The following is a 19,508-nucleotide window of genomic DNA, read 5'->3' as shown; positions in this document are numbered from 1 at the left end:
TTGCTTAGCAGAGAGAAACTGAGGTTGCAGACTTGCTCGCCGAGCGGGTGTGTTTGATTGCAGACGTTTTGTCATCCTGCTAGTTAACATTGTCAGTGCGCCTTTGGTGAAGCATTGGTGTTCTGTCCCGCTTGTTATTTATATGCCTCAGTTTGTTGGGGTGGTTGGTACCACTTCCGGTTTTGTTCTTTAAATGTTTGTATATTAGGTCCAATTCACTGTAATTGTTGACAGAGTTCCGGTTGCAATGCCAGGCCTCCAGGAATTTCCTGGCATGTCTCTGTTTGGCTTGGTGCTATTATGGATGTGTTGTCCCAGTTGAATTTGTGTCGTTCTTTGTCCGTGCATATTGAGACCAGTGAGAATTGGTCGTGTCTCTTGGTGGCTAGTTGGTGTTCGTGTATCTTTATTTTCAGTTTTCATTCAGGGTGACTAGTGTTTCTGGCCTGTTGTGTCTTGCTGTGGTCTGTCGCAGAGGTAATGGCAAATTGTGCTTTTTGGGCATCCATTCCTTTTAAAAACTCTGTACAAGTGCTCCTATCTTACTTTATGCAATTTTGGGTTGCTGCAGTGTGTTGTGACTTGTTGAATAGTGTCCTTATGCAGCTCCGTTTATGGGTGTTGGATGGCTGTTGGTGTAATTGAGTATCTGGTCCGTATGTGTTGTCCATAATAGCTCATTCATAAAACAACAAATGTGATAGAACACCAACGCTTCACCGAAAGCGCACTGATGATGTTACCTAGCATGGTGACGTAATATCTGCAATCAAACACATCGGCTCGGCAAGCAAGTCTGCAACCTGATCCACAACCCGAGCTACAAATCTTCTCAAGAACTTTAGAGAGAAATTGTTTATAATGTGAAAGGTTTTAGTTAAAAATTAACAGTTTAGCTATGATGATCTTCACCTTTGGAAGATCAAGGAAAGCCAGTTGTCCAGCCACTGATCTCCAGTCTTCCAACCCTGAGGTTCGACATGGCTTTTCCCACAGTCATTGGATAGTGGGAGCGGACTTTTGCAGGAAGACTGTGACCTTTAAAATGGTGGGTGATAGCGATGCAGAAGACCTGCCTCCATTTTATTAGACTGATCCAAGATTTGCTGGTAGGAGTAAAAGAGTGGGCATTATTTTGGATAAGAAGAAAACTCAAACTGAGCAGGATCATAGCTAAAAAGGGATCTGTTTGACTATTCCAATGGTCTTAACCACAGTGTGGTAAATATGAATTAATGGAGTAAACATCAAAACCCTCTTGAAGGGTGAATTTTGTGTCATTTGTTCAGAGTATGTAGACATTGCTGGCTGGACCAAAATTTATTGTCCAAATATAATTGCCTTTGAGAAGGTGGTTGCAAGCAGCCATTTTCAACTGTTGCAGTCCTGAGAGTGCAGATACAGGTATAGTAGGAAAGGAGTTTCAGGATTTTGACCCAGCGACAGTAGTTCTAAGTCGAGATGGTGTGTGGTTTAGAAGGGGTTTGTGCAGTTGGTGGTGGTGTTGCCATTCATCTGTTATCTTGTCTTTCGAGGTGGTAAAATGTTGTTGAAATAGAAGGAACTATTCAAAGAACCTTAGCGAATTGTTAGTGTATCTTCTAGATGGTACATGCTGCTGTTGCACTGTGCCATTGGTGAAGGGAGTGAATAAGGTCAGTATAACTGTCATGATCTGAACCTTTTAAACATGCCCTGCTCTTTAAATGGTTTAAAAAAAATGCTGTAGATCTCTGAATAAAAAATATCCTCTACTGGACTGCTATGATTGAAAAGCATCTAATTGTGTAGTTTAAGTAGACTTATTTGACGTTTTTCTAAGGGCTGTGGTTTTATTATTGGGAATATTTAGATAAGTATCTCAGCAGGGCGCTCAGTTCAGTTTGAATGACAGCTTAAATAGGCTATTAAAGAACACGTAGGGTCGAGTTGGCATGGAGGGCCAAGGGCTTGGGCTGTGAATGATGAGGGACAGCGAGGCCCGATAGCTTGTAAAACAACTGATGAAGTTCCAGAGAACTGAGGCCTTTCGCCTAACCAATTCGCCTTTGTAGTCACTGGCTTACATGGTCACTTACACTCTGCTTCTAATTTGTCATGCCCAACTTTATCCTGTACCTATCCTCCTAGAACAAAATCCACATGTTTTGGGTACTTTTTAACCAAAATGGGTCACATGACTGAATTGTTTCAGCAGCTTCGCAGTGGGGTTAAAATTGTTTCTGAAGGAGGGTCTAGGCCCAAAACGTCAGCCTTCCTGCTTCTCTGATGCTGCTTGGCCTGCTATGTTCATCCAGCTCTACACCTTGTTATATCACATGACTGAATGCCTGCTTTGCTTTTTACTATATAAAAAGAAAACAAAAGAACTGTGGATGCTGGAAATCGGAAATCAGAAACAAAAACAGAAATTACTGGAAATTGTCAGCAGGTCTGGCAGCATCAGTGGACGGAAATCAGAGATTATGTTTCAGGTATAATGACCCTTCTTCTGAAAGCCCTATTACTTTTTCGATAGTCTATATACACTTGTGGGACATGGAAATCACTGTCTGGACATTTATAGCCTTTCCCAGTTGCCCTTGAGAAGGTAGTGGTGAGCTGCTTTCTTGAACTGCTGCAGTCCACATGTTGTAGGTTAACCCACGATGCCCTTTGGGAGGCAATTCCAGGATTTTGACCCAGTACTGCTGAGAAACAGCAATACATTTCAAAATCAAGATGGTGAGTGGCTTGGAGGGTAACTTGCAGGTGGTAGTGTTCCCACGTATCTGCTGCCCTTGTCTATTATAGATGGAAGTGTTCTTGGGTTTGGGAGGTGCTCTCTAAGGATCTTTGGTGAATTTCTGCAGTGCATATTGTAGGTTATACACAGTGCTGCGATGGAGTGTCAGTAGTGGATGCTTATCGATGTGGTGCCAGTCAAGCGAGCTGCTTTGTCCTAGATGGTATCAAACTTCTTGGAGCTACACTCATCCGGTCAAGTGAGGTGTATTCCATGACACTCCTGACTTAGAATAGAATAGAATCCCTACAGTGTGGAAACAGGCCCTTTGGCCCAACAAGTCCACATCGACCCTGAGAGCATCCCACCCAGACCCATCCCCCTATAACTCATCTAATCTACACAGCCCTGAACACTATGGGCAATTTAGCATAGCCAATCCACCTATCCTGCACATCCTGGACTGTGGGAGGAAACCAGAGCACCTGGAGGAAACCCACGCAGACATGGGGAGAATGTGCAAACTCCACACAGTCACCCAAAGCTGGAATCGAGCCTGGGTCCCTGGCGCTGTGAGGCAGCAGTGCTAACCACTGACGCACCGTGCCACCCTTGTACTTTGTAGATGGCTTTGGAGAATCAGGTGGTGAGTTACTTGCCACAGTATTCTTAGCCTCCGATCTGTTCGTACAGCCACTGTATTTATGTGGTGAGTCCAGTTGAGTTTCTGGGCAATGGTAACCGAAGGAAGTTGCTAGCGGGGAATTCAGGTGATGGTAACACCATTGAATGTCAAGGGGCAGTGATTAGGTTGTCTTTTATGGGAGATAGTTGTTGCCTGGCATTTGTGTGGCGTGAATATTATTTGCCACTTGTCAGCCTAAGCCTGCACATTGTCCAGATCTTGTTGCATTTGAATATGATCTGCTTCGGTACCTGAGAGGTTGCAAGTGGTGCTGAACATTGTGCAGTCATCGATAAACATCCCCACTTCTGACCTTATGATGGACGGAAGGTCTTTGATGAGCAGCTGAAGATGGTTGGGCCTAGGATACTACTCTGAATAACACCTGCAGAGGTGTCCTGGAGCCGAGATGATGACCCTCCCCCACCCACAACAACAACAGTCATCTTCCTACGTGCCAATAATAACTCCAACCAGCGGAGAGTTTGTCCTTGCTACCCAATATTTCTAGTTTTGCTCAGGCTCCTTAATGCCACACTGATGATATGGCTTTGACATCAAGGGCCGTTACCTCACCTCTGCAATTCAGCTCTTTTTGTCCATGTTTGAATCAAGTCTGTTATGAGGTCAGGAGCTGAAAAACTGGCCCTGGAAGAACCCAAACTGGGCGTTGCTGAGCAGGTGCTGCTTGATAGCACTGTTGATGACACCTTCCATCAATTTCCTGATGATTGAGAGTAGATTGATAGGGTGGTAATTGGCTGGGTTGGATTTGTCCTGCTTTTTATGTACAGGACATACCTGGGCAATTTTCCACAGTGTCAGTAGATGCTAGTGTTGTAATCATATTAGAACAGCTTGTCTAGTGGAGTGGCAAGCCTTTACAATCATAAAGAACTATCGTCAGGGCCCATAGCCTTTACAGAATCCAGTGCCTCAAACCATTTTTTTGATAGCCTATAGAGTGAACTGAATTGGCTGTAGGCTTGTATCTGTAATATTGGGGGCCACTGGAAGAGCTGAGATGGATCATTCACTTGGGATTTCTGGCTGAAACTTGTTACAAATGCTTCAACTTTGTCTTTTGCACTTGTGTTGGGCTTCTGCATCATTGAGGATGGGGATATTTGTGGAATCTCCTCTAGTGAGTTGTTTGAGTATCTACCATCAGTCGTGACTGGACGTGGCCTCACTGCAGCTTAGATCTAATCCTTTGGTTGTGGGATCTCTTAGCTCTATCACTTTCTGCTTATGTTGTTGCTATGCAAATAGTCATGTTCGGTAACTTCACCAGGTGACACCTCATTCTTGGGTATGCCTGGTGCTGCTCCTGGCATGCCCTCCTTGGTTTGATGGTAATGGTTGAGTGGTGGAATATGCTGGGTCATGAGGTTGCAGATTGTGCTGGAATACTATTCTGCTGCTGTTGATGGCCCACAGCGCTTCAAGGATGCCCAAGTCTCAAGGTGCTAGATCTGTTTGAAGACTGCCCCATTTAGCATGATGACAGTGTCACGTGGCATGACGGAGGATATTCTCAACGTGAAGATGGGACTTTGTCTCCACAAGGACTGTGTGTTGGCCAATTTTACTGAATCTGTCATGGACAGATTCATTTGTAACCAGCAGATTGGTAAGGATGAGTCCGCGGTATGATTTTTCCTTTTCGTTCCCTCACCACATGCTGCAGACCCAGTCTGGCAGCTACGTCCTTTCGAACCTGACCTGTTTGATCAGTTGTGCTGCTGATGAGCCACTCTTGGTGGGGGACATTGAAATCCCCCACCCGGAGTAATTTTGTGCCCTTACCACTTTCAGTGTTTCCTGTAAGTTGCTCAACATGGAAGAGCACATTTTCATCAGCCAAGGGAGGATGGTTGATGGTATTCAGCAGAAGGTTTCCTTGCCCATGTTTAACCTGAATCCATGAGACTTTGTTGGGTCTGTAGTCAATGTTGAGGACTCCCAGGGCTATACACCACCGTGCTTCCACCTCTGTAGGGTCTGTTTTGGTGGAATCAGGACAAATCCAGGGATAGTGATAATGGTGCCTGGGACATTGTCAGGTACAATTCCATGAGTATGACTATGTCAAGCTGTTGCTGGACTCATCTGTGAGATAGCTCTCCCAATTTTGGCACCAGTCCCCAGATGTCAGTAATGAGGACTTTCCAGGGTCAACAAGACTATTTCTGCCACTGTCTTTTCTGGTGCCTAGGTCAATGCCAGGTGGTCCAGCAGGTTTCACCTCATTGTTGATGATTGATAAAACTGAGTGGCTTGCGAGGCCATTTCGGAGGACAGTTGAGAGTCTGCTAAGTGGTCTGGAGTCACACGTAGGCCAGATCAGGTGAGGATGGAAGATTTTCTTCATTGAGCAGATTGGATTTCTGGCAATTGACAATGATTTCATGGTCATCAGTAGATTCTTAATTCGTTTTTTCTATTATTGAATTCAAATTTGAACATCTGCCATGGCAGGATTCAAACTGAGGTCCCCAAACATTAGCTGAGTTTTTGGATTAATAAACCAGCAATAATACCACGAGGCCATCATGTCCCCTTACCAAAATCCAGCCCTGAGTCTTTAATGTCTTGATTCCTGCATCAAAATGCTATTTGATTGGCCAAGCAAAAAATATTGCATTGTATTCAGCCATCATTTGTGAAAGAGACAACCAAATAAACCTATAGCATTAAATTCAGCAAGTTATTTGGAAAGTTAATAGAATGTTATTGTTTCTCAAGAAGGGAACTGAATACAAAGAGGGGTTATGCTTCATTTGAACAGGGTACACATTTGGAGTTCTCTGCACAGTATTGGTCAGTTTAAGGAAAGGCACTGAAGCAGTACCAAACTTAAGACCTGGAGTGAGTTGGTAGTCCTATGAAGAAAGGATGGACAGACTAGGCTTGTAGAGTTTAGAAGAACAAGACTGACTTGATTGAAACATGTAAGAGGAGTTCTGATAAGGTAGATCTGGAGAGGATGTTTCCTGTTATGGAGAATCTAGGTCACTTAATGTTAGGACCATGTATAAATCTTGCTGTAAATCTTGAAGTTTTTGAATATAGTTTAACAGGGGAAACATAATTTTTTTTCTTGACATTCAGAAAATATCAGTCTTCAAAGTTGTAATTGTAAATCTCCCAAACTTAGTGGATTTCCCATTGGAGTATATGCTAAAGGATGATTATATAAAATAAGAATTGGCAAGGAATTAAGATTAGAGTACAAAAAAACTTGCTGGAAAAGCTCAGCAGGTCTGGCAGCATCTGCAAAGGAAAAAAGAGTTAACATTTTGGGTTCGGTGACCCTTCCTCAGATCACCAGTTCTGAGGAAGGGTCACCAGACCCAAAAAGTTAACTCTGTTTTTTTCCTTCACAGATGCTGCCAGATCTGCCGAGCCTTTCCAGCAACTTTGTTTTTGTTCCTGATTTACGGCAGCTGCAGTTCTTTTGGTTTTAATTTTTATGATCTAGTGTCTTGAACTAGTCTCTTGGGCACTGTTAAGAATAAGATGGCTTAGTACAAAATGACTGTATCACATTGGACTCCACACTATGTATAACAGCGGGGTACTGTTTCCTATTGTCTGTTCTTGAGTGATAAATCTGGGGCAATTTTCATTGCTGATTGGTTTTTCTAGTAAGTTTTTAGAGCATTCTCCCTAGCCAATAGATTCTAGCTATTGAATGAGTGTTTGGGTCACTGCCTCTTGTAGCTAGCTACTCAATCAGATATGAGATGTTGAGTCTCTGGAGCCTGTTTTTTTTTCTCTCGTTCTGTTTTGAAAATCCTTGGCAAATTTCCCAGCCACAACTGTGGCTCAACAGGAAACACTAGAGACTCTCAAATATGTGTTGCCTGTCATCTGTCTGAGTGGAAGTTGGCAGGCGATTATCCTTAATTTTACACTGGGCCAATATATTTTGTATAAAATACCAATACAGAAGCTGGATGGAACTTCCTAATTCTTGAATCAGAGGAATTCTGTACAGTAGTAAGGAGTAACTTGATACTTTACTAAACAAAGTTAATTCATGTCTTAAAAAAAGTTTCAAAGTTCTCACTGGACCAGAGCAGGTAAATCTCAACATTCTAGGGCCAGTCTGTAATCCATTAGCAAGACCATACATTTGTCTTGCATGGCATAAACACCCTTTATCAGAATGTCTTCAGATGTTGATAGACTGGAACAAATTCAAGATTTAACTTTTACATATCAGATTCCTCTCTTTTCCCACCATTTGCAGTTCTGATTCAAATGCAAAATTACCTGAAAATAATGTTTATCTGGATCTGAATGATGAATAACAAACATTTTTGTTTTTGAGAGTATTTTTCTACAAAAATAAACATAAGGAACTCCTTGCTGATCAAATGTCCAGGGATATGTTTTCATTTATTTATTCTTGTTCTTTAGAATTTTTTTTGAAGAATCCACAAAATGTTGTGGAAACCAACTTGAAAAGCATGGCTCCTTGCAAAGGCTCAGCTAAATCCATCTCCTCTGACTCTCCCTGAAGTTGCAGTATCTATGAATATTAAAATACTGAGACAGCATTTAAATAACATTTATAGAACCTGGCAAATACTGCATTCTTAAAGCACAAACTAAATATTGAATGAATTATTACACTTCTAGTAAAGTGTTTAATTTAATGTGCACGGATAGTCCTATATCTTAACCGGTGTTATAGACTGGTTTGAACAATTCCTGTACAGTAAAAATTGGCCTCGAGTGGAACACAAGCTGTCATTTTTTTTAAAATTGGCTTTTTTTATGAGAATAGGCAAGAACAGTACAATTCACACCCATAAATCAACTGCCATATACAAAATAACTACAATGAACATCTCACTATTTTACAATAATTAAATTAGCTCTAATTTTTCATTAAGGGCTAATCAAAGTTAGACCACTGTACACTTGCACCAGAATTGTATTAGATTTTTAATAGGTCAGACTAAACTGATTTATTTTTCCTCAGGCAGAGTTTCCCACTGCAATTTACCACACAAAGTATTCTGTAGACAGGTTACAAATTTAGTTTTCCAAAATGAAGTCTGAACAAGTGGTTTGGGGCAGACCAAGTTGCAGGTTATTATTTCTTTTGCAACATTTCTCCTTCATTCCAAACCATCTCCCAAATATTTTGCTTATTCCTTATGATGATTGATCATTAGCAAATGGAAGCTCACAGATCTTAATGGCATATGAAACAGTTTAAGGACAGCAAAATATATTGCAATAGTAATAAAACAGTTCTATGAGCTGGAGTAATTTTTGAAAAAAAACACAGGCATATGAACAAATGGGGACAATTGGGGTAAATGCAGCATCTAATGATCAAATAAATGGTGGGTCATTGAGGGGAAAAAATCATTTTTAATAAACAAGCATATGGAATATATCCATTAATTAATGTAGCGCAGATCGTTTTGGAATGGAGCCAGCAAAGAGAGAGAATGGGCTAAAAAAGGCAACCTTTTGTGCTTAGAATTTTACGTTTAAATAAATAGCTACAGAATTCATTTGACTGAAGTTTTAATTCCTCTAAAACAATAAAGGCTCAACAGTTGTACAATAGAACTGGATTACACATCAAATATTTTGTTATACAATCACACCTAACTTATGGTGATTGGAAGTTTTGTCGCAGACTTTTAATATCGTGGTCCTCTCTCACGAATGTTTGAATTTAGGATGGGTGAAATGCAAGCAATATTTGCATTAGTGCACCATTTGGACTTGGGGTTTTCTTAGGTGTTAAAATATAAATTGCATATGTTTCATTGCCAAAGACATGAAATGAACCAGTAATGCTCTATTCTTGGCAATGCCAATGCTAGCATTATTTTACTCAGCTAACAACAGATTTGTATGTGTTTGTTGGAGTAAATTGATCAGTTGTGGTTGTTCTCATCTGGATAGGTTGAAAAGACATGGGAGTTAGAAGAAGAAAATTTATTTGAGAATGCAATTGGTTCATAAATTTGGCAGAATTAGTGGGAGACTTGAAGTGATATATGTATGTATTTTGGCCAGTCAAATACTTGGTGCATTTTCTAACCATTTTGCTGATAGGTTATCCCAAGTTTCGTATTAGAGATAAGCTTACTGTTAATGATCTTTGCCGTAGAAGGTAATTATTTCACAAAAATTTAAGGGTTCTACCTAAAATAGTAATCTGCCTCTCTCTTTTAAATGCTGACTGGACTTTGTGCATTTCCAGTATTTTCAGTTTTAACAAAAAAAATCAATAGAATTTGGAGTTCAAGTAGCCTTGACTCTGTGCTTGTTTGTCGTTTGTATTTTTATAGTCATTAAAAAGAGGAGGAAGGATCAAACATTCTTTGCAGTATTTGCTCTGATTGAAAACTGAACAATTGCACCCTTTTATCGATGATGCCTTTGGAGATTATATATCCATTTAGCCTGACCGTGGAAAGATATTAGCACATATTTCAATCACATCCTTCATAATATTCAAATTTTAAAAAATGGAATACTTAAAATATAATTTTTTCCCCTCAGCACAATATAATCAGTCTCAATGACACGCACGCACACTTACATAGCAAAAATGGAGAAGAATGAACTTGCAAATGGTAGTGAATTTGGCAACAGAAAGAAACCACTGCTTTACACTTCAATCTTTATATAGACAATCAAAATTGGAAGCTGGCTTAATATTAGGTAATGCTGGACATTTGATTGGCTAAGATCTGTGCAGTGCCAGCTATTATATATAATGCCATGGATCATTTGATTTAAATAAAAAGGAGTGGGTGAAAGCATATGCACTAACTTAATCCAATTCTGGAAGTTTAGATTTATGGTTTGAGCAAAGTGCATTTAAGCAGGCATAAAAACAAGGCTTCTGTCTATTGATTTTTCTTTTAAATTAAAAAGAAGCAGATTTGTAAAGAACAGAAATGTAAATCTAGAAAAGAAGGTAAAAATTTTGGGTGTAAAAAATGTAGTGTCTCATTCTGTTGTTCATGCATCTATTGCATATTGCACAGTATTTTATGATTTTGGTGTAAGGTTTTCCAGCCTTGGGAATATTTCCTTTTAATTGTGCAATATTTTGTGAATGGAATGTAAAAATAAAATCGAGCAAATGTGGGAGAAAGAAAATATCTGTAATTAACTGACAAAAATCAACAACTGTTCTGGGAGTTTCTTACAGCCAGCACTGAGTAGTTGAGGCAGCAGGCTTTGATGCACCATAAAACAAATTAAATTCATAATTTCCACACAGTAAAAATTAGATGATTTTATATTCCAGACTGCTCAAACTAACCAGCTATTTACCAATTACAACAATAGCTTATTTTGTTCCTCAGACTGGGGCAGGGAAATGGAGAACACAATACTATAAAATATTAATATTTTACCCACTTGCACATATGATGCAGGGCCATCACCCTCTCCTTTTAGAAGCAGATTAAACACAAAAATAACTTACAAATAAAGTATGTACATTGTTGTCGCAATTCCACTACCAACAGTCCTGATATTTTGTTCTTTCCTATATCCCTGTAGATCATTATCCTGGATTCTGGTGATAACTAATCTTTAATAGAGTACAAATCTGACCCGTTCAGAAAACTTAATTAGGCACTTTACTGTCTCAAAACAAATCTTTGGAATCTACATTTGGGGAATACCCTAATTTCTGCATTACAGGCTATTTTTCAATATAAAAGTAAACTGTACATTATATTAAATTGTATTAAATTATATTAAATGTAGGTTTTGATGGCCAATTAGAATAAGAAAGCTGATGTTGAAATAAATCTAATTTGAGATGCTGGAATAAACTTAATATTCACTTCATTGGTTTTTGGGCAAGATAGCTACAAAATTAAAATTGCTTTCTTTTGCTGGTTTGTTTGTAGCCAGAAATCTAGAAATTAGGGGTTCAGATCAACCTTCCAAGTGCCCACTAATTTGGCATTAGTTGCGACAATAAATCAAGGGTTAAAAGATGGTCTATACTACATAAAGCTTTTAAAATGCAGTACAAAGCAGGGTAACCATTTCTTACACGCAAGATCCCCTTTTGTCATGCTTAATTTACTTTTTATCAATATAAAGACTTATGCTACTATGTTCTGAATTTCTTTGCAAGTGACAAATTCCATTCTCAATCACAGAACTAAATGGAAACTAGTTCCAACCTGTGATGTTTGGCTAAGTCTAACAAACAGCTAAAAACATGTCAGAGTATAGTTTTAGTTGTAATCTACAGTGCAGATTTTAAAAAAAAACTGTATGATTGATCATGAACTCAAATTGGGTACAGCCGTGTCAGACTATTGTATATTCAATTAGATAAAAACACTGATTTTTGATTGAAGTCCAGATGTTCCATAGCATTATATACTATAGCAGCAATTAACGAGAATCTATGATTCAGTGGCTAATAAAAGTATTTCTGGATTAGATCTCCACTGCACAATGTTATGTCAGATTAATCCAAGTGTATATTATTATCCAATAAAACACAACTTTTTTTTTTGTTTATTATTGCTTCTGTATAAGTTAGAGCCAGTGGTTTATAAATCACATTAGCCAGTTGTCCAAAGGCAATGACAGGTTAAGGTGTAGTTATCCATACTACTGTTCCTAATATAGTACATTCTTTCTCTTGAGGTCAAACTTCTGAACGTCTACTTATAAAGAGAGAGAAAAGTGCAGTGTCTCCAAGTTCCTTCACAGAAGCCATCATACAATTCCTTGTTTTGAGGGAATGAAAAGAAAATATTCCTTCTTGGAAGCAGGCACAGATCAGGCAGCCTTCCCTTTACTAACAAAATGCCAGTTGAATCAATGTCCAGTAAATAAGGTGGAACTGTGGCTATTTGTGGATGTTTACCACTGAAATAACTTTCATTGCTCAGCAGCAGTCACCATGGTTTGCAGTACTCTTGGAAAACTTGCACCAGATCCAATAACCTTGCATGCAGGTAAGTTAGGAAAATGTCACCAACTGGAGAATTGAAGTTGAGTCCACAGCTCACTGAAGTCAACCTTTGACAAACTAGGCGAAACAGTCCCACTTTTCAAATGCAGATCGTTCATATGGTTTCCTCTGAAGACATCAGCAAAGGATTAATGTATTCAAAGCCCTCAAATTCCGATTGGTCAATTTTTTTAATTACATCTCTGTAAGGATGAAAAAAAGACACTGATGCAAGGCTTGAAAACAGTTGCGGGCTCGGTATGATCTCTGAACAAACTTAGGTTGAGGTCAGCACTGCCCGTGCACCACTTTCCTTTCAATCTGCTTTGGGGAATCAAATTCATTTCCTGGGCAATTCACAGTATCAACTACCATTTAAACCAGTCTATTACTTCGCATGGAACTAGTACAGCCTAAATTTTGCCTAATATTGAACAAAAGAGACAGCAAGTAGAAATTACAGGCTGTTTCAGGCACACGGAAGTTTGACAAGGTTGGACGGTATTTTAATACAAAGAGTCTGATGAACAAAGCAGATGAGCTGACAGCAAAAATTAAAATATGGAGTAGGATGCCACTGCTGTCAATGAGACATGGTTGAAAGAGGGGCAGGATTGGCAGCTAAATAATTAGGGGAGGATATAGGGTCTTCAGGCGAGATGGAAAGAAATAAAAGAGGAGGGGGTGTCACAATATTGACCAAGGTAACAAGTACAGCTAAGGAGGGATGACATCTTAAAAGACTCCTCAAATGAAGCCATATGGGTAGAACATAAAAACCAAAAAGGCACATCACATTGTTGGGAGTGTACTACAGCCCTTTAACAGTTCAACAGAAATGGACGAGTATATACGTAGGCAAATTTCAGAGAACTGTATAAGTAATAGGATAGTGATAGGAGATATCAATTTCCCCAACATTAACTGGAGTTGTCATACTGTGTAAGGTTTTGAGGTAGTAAAATTCTTAAAATGTATCAAGGAGAACTTTTTAAGTCAGTGCTGAGAAGGCCCTACAAGAGTGAGGCATGGTCCGGAATTTAATTTTAGATGGTGAAACTGGACAAGTGGTTGAAATATTAGTGGGGAAGCATTTTGCATTCAGCACTCATAACTATGTTAGATTCAAGATTGTTATGATAAAGGAAAAAGATGAACTTAAACTCAGAGTTCTAAACTGGGGGAAGACGGATTTTAATAAGATTAGATACGATTGGGGCAGAGTGGATGGGAGCATATTTTCAGGTAAATCTGTGTCAAAGCAGTGGGACACAATCATGAAGGAAATAGGGAGAGCACAGGGCCAATATATTCCAATAAAAGATAAATGGTGGGACCAATAAGCCTAGCAAACCCTGAATATCAAGGCATGTATGGGATTGGATAAATAGAAAAAGGGAGGCTTATAGCAGATACTGAGCACTCAAAACAGCAGAAGCCCTAGAATACATAATGTGGAAATACATGGAAGGATCACATGGGATTGAACTGTTTTATGTTGATTTTATATTGATACAAATTATACTTTATGCCCCAATTTACAAAGATCATTGAAAGAGCAAGTTTCAACATGAGACACTTTACAACCATGGCTTTGTCAGACAACTGGTTGCTCATATTAGGTAATCAGCTCCATTTCTTTGAACATGGCCCTATTTCCAAAAAAATGCTTGAGGGTTCTTGAGATTTCTCAGCTGACAATTTGTCAATAAATAGCAAATGATTAAAGGAGTGTGAGAGAAACAGAATTTTGACTGAAATGGCAGCTTTTCACTGATTGGATCTCAGGTACAGGGACAACCTTGTTCTGATTGGCTGCTAAAGGCCACTGTCTGAGCCCATAGCCTCACTCATGTCATGTGCCCAAGTGACTGGCACTGTTTGAAGCCCCTTCTCATTGGCCTTGGCCATGGGTTTCTCTCCCAGAATCTCTCACATTTTTGAACTAAGTAAAAGATGGAAAAATTCTGTTCTCTATTGTGGTAATACTGTGCTGATACTGCCGTTTGTAACTTGAGATTTGATACTGCATCTTATTGATGTAGATATTACATTCAACTGACATGCTATCTACCTTGCCGAACCCCTCAAATTAAACATTTCTCTTTCAGTTTGGACAAGGAACAGAATTAAATTCGTGCTGTTCTTGTATGAGCAGTTAATGTATTTAATGAACAAAATTCCTGACTGCACTATATCACATGAGGTATTAACTAAAAGCTTCATGCATGTAAAATTCAGAAAGGAGATGTGGAGCACATTAAGCATTTATATTAGAACACTGTACATTCTAATTTGTACTTTTAACATGCTTTGTTTCACACATCTTGCTAGATCTGCTGAATATCAGTTATGGACACAATTTATTTTTAAGTGAAAGCATTGCAGAAAAGCCACAAAGTCAATTTAAAAAGTCGTTGAGACCTGGAACATAATGCAACTCCTTTGTAAGAGTTCTATAATTTTCTTGTAAGACCACTTTTGAGACACTCATGTGAAAGAGTGCATCATCTTGTTGAAGCGGCTACATATTCACTTCTGAAGTAATATAATGCAATATTTCAAGGTCTATTTCATTTCTTGTATATACTAGAACCTTTAAAATTTGGCAGTCATGATGAAATTGTGCAGCTTAACTGAAGAGTATACAGTTTATTCAGAATGCTAGGTGAATATTTATGGTCTAAGCTACAGCACACCAACACTGAAACACCAGACAAATTTGTAGTTTTGGTTTAAAAATGTTCAGTGCAGGACAGCTGTGGGGAAACTGAGGGATAAAAAGAATGAAACATTAACTCTGCTTCCTATCCACAGAAGCTGCCAGATCTGCTGAATTTAACAGCAATTTCTGTTTTTTGATTCAGATTTCCAGCATTTGCAGTTCTTTTGTTTTATTTTAGTGATAGAAGAATGATTTAGATTACAGAAGTGGGACAGTATGCATCAGAATGAACATTTGTAAAAAAATTAGTTTCATCTCAGGCATGCTTCCAACATATCTTTCCTTTTGCTCAGCTGAGGACTTCTCCCACTGTGGTAATTGGGGCCCTCAGCTGCGTCTGTCCCATTTTCTTTCACTTCTGCCTTCACCCATTCCCCTCCTTACCCTTGTGCTCACTTTCCATCCCAGCAGCCTTAGCATTTAAAAGATCAACCTCTGCCATTTCCAACACCTCAAGCAGGATTCCACAACCAAACACGTTCCCATGTCCTTCCTTATCAGCATTCTGCAGGGTCTGTTACTTCTATGACACTCTGTTCCACTCCTAAATCATACCCAACACCTCTTCAACCCCAGCCTGTAGCACTTACCATGTAATTACGATGTAATTTTGTCCTTTTACCTTCTCTCTCCCCTGAATGTCCTAGGCGAAACAGTGATTCACTCGTACTAGTTTCAATTTAGTCTACTGGAATTGCTACTCACAATGCTGTCTCCTCTACATTGGTGAGACCAAATGCAGATCACCTCTACTCTTTCCCTGGGCTTCTAACTGTTTCCTATTTTAACACACCCTTTTGCTTTGATATTACATATTTCTGTCCTAGGCCTGCTAGGGTAGATCTCATTTTCTACTTCGGACTCAACATTCAGTTCCAAAATGTAAGACCATGGATACTGTTCTCCTTTTTGGTTATACACCCTTCCTACTCCAGTGTTTTGTTTGCATGGATTTGCTCTCAACAGAGATGAAGATTTTCTGCTATTAACACCTATTGTTAGCATCTATTCTGCAACTATATCCTTCACCTACTATCAACATTATTCCTTTTGTGTTTTGCTTTGGGCACCCTCACCATCTGTTTCACTTCCTCCTCCTCCCCCTCTCTGAACAGCATAAAAACCCATCATTTTCTAGCCCCCTTTAGATCTGAAGAAGAGTCGTATCAGACTTGAAACATTAATTTTCTTTTTCTCTCCACAGATGTTGTCAACCTGAGTTTCTTTACCATTTCTTGTTTTTATTTAAGGTGATAGTGTAAGATTATAATTTGAAGTACATCACCTATAAAGCAACAGTTTATTTTAAACCATTTTCTAATTTATCGTTATACAGTATTTCACACAAAAGAATCAGATGCTCTGCTCCTGTGATGCTGCTTGGCCTGCTGTGTTCATCCAGCCCTGCACCGTGTTGTCTCGGATTCTCCAGCATCTGCAGTTCCTACTATCGCTGTTGAGACCCTCACAGTTTTTCTTTATTTTCCTCCTTTTTGGTTTGGAATTGTGAACTTAAGTCGAGAATTGAACTTTGGACAGCTGCTTGTTTGAAAGAAAAAAGTAAAGAACAAACAAACTGATATTCGCATATGGAAACTGGTCTGGAAGGATAAATGCAGGTTAATTATTGTTCTAAGAACACTGCCGACATTTTGGCACCAAGATGTGCTATGGTCAAGGCCCGGCAGCTGGTTGGATGTTGCATCTATCAATCAAGGGGAGGTCAGTGCTGGCTAGCCAACCACAGAGAAAGTTGAAAAAGAAAGCTGTTAATTTGACTGGTGCTTTCATAATTCAAGCCAGATACAATCCAATGTGTCTGTAATACAATAAGTCCTCATGGATTTCATAAAGACCTGGTACTCATTGTTGAAACAGTTATTGACCTGGCAAATTACTATACTTGTCTATTAATTTATCCCTTAACTGTGTGTGTCTGTCTGAGTGGAAGAGTGAGGACTTAGAAGAACATAAGAACTAGGAGCAGGAGTAGGCAATTCAGCCCCTCAACTAGCTCTGCTTTTTGATACAATCATGGCTGGTCTTATCTCGACCTCAATCCACTTTCTTCCTCACTCTGCATAATCCTTCAACCCATTACTAATTAAAAATCTGTCTACCTCCTCCTTAAATTTACTCAATGTTCTAGCATTCACCACACTTCAATCAGTCAGCTTTGCGTGAGCAGTTGGGAGAGACCCCAAGTGAGTGTGCATTCCTGGGAATTCAGTGCATAGGATAAGAGATGCCTTTTGTTTTTCTTTTGGTTTATAGTTTGTAAAGTCTTTCTAACAAGATAAATCTAAGCCTGGGATTGAGGGTCCAGTGCAAATCGAAGAATAACATCTCAGGAGAGCTGTAAATTTCATTGGTTGGTAATAGCTGCTAATTTGACTATTACCTATTTTTATTTTTTATTAAAGGTAAAAAGGAGAATATTTTACAAATTAGAAACTAAAATACCAATAGGAAATTTTTAAAAATACACATTAAGAAGTAAGTAAATAAAGTAAGGAAGAGATGCAGGGCCAGGTGATGTGTTGTACTTGCCTGATATAGAAGCTGCTGGACCACATCTGTAGCAAGAGTTGGTGGCTTGAGGAAATCTGGCTCAGAGTTGGAAATTTGAACCCTGCGACATATCGGTGAAGGGAAGAGTTTCTTGGATGCTGTATTTCAGGAGGCAGTCATGCCTCTTAGATTAACTACCTCAAATTCAGTCAATAGTCAGCGAGAAGAGGGTGTGACTGAGTGAGGCAAGTAAAGCAGTACTGTTGCAGGAGCCTCAGCTGTTGTCCTTGTCCAACAGATTTAAGATTCTTGTTCCCTAGGTAGCCAAAAATGGGGACTGTAGGGAAGCTGAGCAAACTGACCACATCACCACCCCACAGGGAGACATTTAAGAAGTGGGGAGATAAGGGGAATGTAGTTATAATTGGGGAAATAGACACTGTTCTCTGCTGCCAGGATCAAGGGTCCCAAAGGCTGTGTTGTCTGCCTGGCACCCAGGTTCGGGATATCTGATCTGGGTTGCAGAGAAACTTGGAGTGGGAGACGAAAAATCCACTTGTCACGGTCAACTTGCTTACCAATGGTATACGTAGAAAGAGGAAAGGGATTCTCTTGAGGGAATATGAACAGCTCGGGACTAAATTAAAAAATACAGGTAGTTCTGCTATAACTAGTGTTTCGTTGATGCAAATTAGCTGTAATGCGATTGATGAATATCACTGTTTTGATAATGCAGACCTTCTGCTGTACAGGTATAGTGATTTTCTATAATGCGAGGTCACACAAGAATGCAACTATCGCATTACAGGAGAACTACCTGTAGAACCAAAAAGGTAAGCATCTCCAGATTACTACTTGAGCTACAAACTAGTTGTCACGGGGTCAACAAGATTAAAGAGATAAATGTATGGTGTGGAAGAGCTGGGTTTGAATTCATGGGACATTGGTAAATTCATACTGGGGAAGGAGGGAGCTCTTCTGATGGGATGGGCTCCACTTCAATCATGCTCAAACCAGAGTTTGTCGAATTGCATAACTAGGACAGTAGATAGGGACTGAAACTTAATGGGGCAGGCAGAAGGGTTCAGTTGCATGGAAAATTAAGAAATCTAAGTTAAAGGAAAAGATGGGAATACAGGTTAGTAGAGAAGACCGTAAGAAATAGGAACAGGAGTAGGCCATCCATCCCCTTCAACTTGTCCGACATTTCTCACATTCACTTGCTTGCCTTTTCTAGTAACCATTTATTCCCATGCTGATCAAGAGTCTACCTCTCTCAACCAAAAATATACATATGGACTCTGCCCTCTCAGCTCTCTGTGGCAAGGGGTTCCAAAACATTACAACCATCTTGCAGGAGATTTTTCATCTCATTTTTAAACTGATGCCTCTTAATTCAGAGACTATGCTCTCTAGTCCTGGATTCTCCCATGAGGGGAAACATCCTCTCAACATTTACCCTGTCAAACCCCTTAAGAATCCTATATATTTCAATGAGATCACCTCTCATTCTTCTAAACTCCCGTGAGTAGATTCCCAACCTGTTTAGCTTTTGCTTATAAGACAATCCCTCCATACCAGGGATCATCCTTGTGAACCTTCTCTGAACTGTCCCCAATGAAATGATAATTTTCCTTAAGTAAGTGGACCAAAACAACTCATTGTACTGCAGATGGTTTCACCAGCACTTTGTACAGTTATAGAGTCATAGAGTTGTACAGCATGGAAACAGACCCTTTGGTCCAACTTTTCCAGGCTGACCAGATATCCTAAATTAATCTAGTCCCATTTGCAGCATTTGGCCCATATCTCTCCATACCTCTCCTTTTCACGTACTTATCCAGATGCCTTTTAAATATTATAATTGTACTCACCTACACCA

General features: G+C 39.4%; 1 protein-coding gene across 4 annotated transcripts in view; it reads right to left on the bottom strand.

Annotated features, from left to right (window-relative positions):
* Positions 1–8,352: 8,352 nt before the first annotated feature.
* Positions 8,353–19,508, bottom strand: part of prkcz (protein kinase C, zeta) — a 400,034-nt gene continuing 388,878 nt past the window's right edge. For all 4 annotated transcript variants that reach the window (XM_048615094.1, XM_048615093.1, XM_048615092.1 and 1 more), the window contains one exon: positions 8,353–12,593. In XM_048615094.1, coding sequence (XP_048471051.1) covers positions 12,506–12,593 — 88 coding nt within the window. In that variant the 3' untranslated portion in view covers positions 8,353–12,505. The remainder of the gene's footprint in view (positions 12,594–19,508) is intronic.

The sequence above is a fragment of the Rhincodon typus genome, chromosome 31 (genome assembly GCF_021869965.1).
Source record: "Rhincodon typus isolate 14 chromosome 31, sRhiTyp1.1, whole genome shotgun sequence".
Classification (NCBI taxonomy): Eukaryota; Metazoa; Chordata; class Chondrichthyes; order Orectolobiformes; family Rhincodontidae; genus Rhincodon; species Rhincodon typus.
Note: the sequence above shows the minus strand (reverse complement) of the source record. Positions and strands in the feature narration are given on the sequence as shown.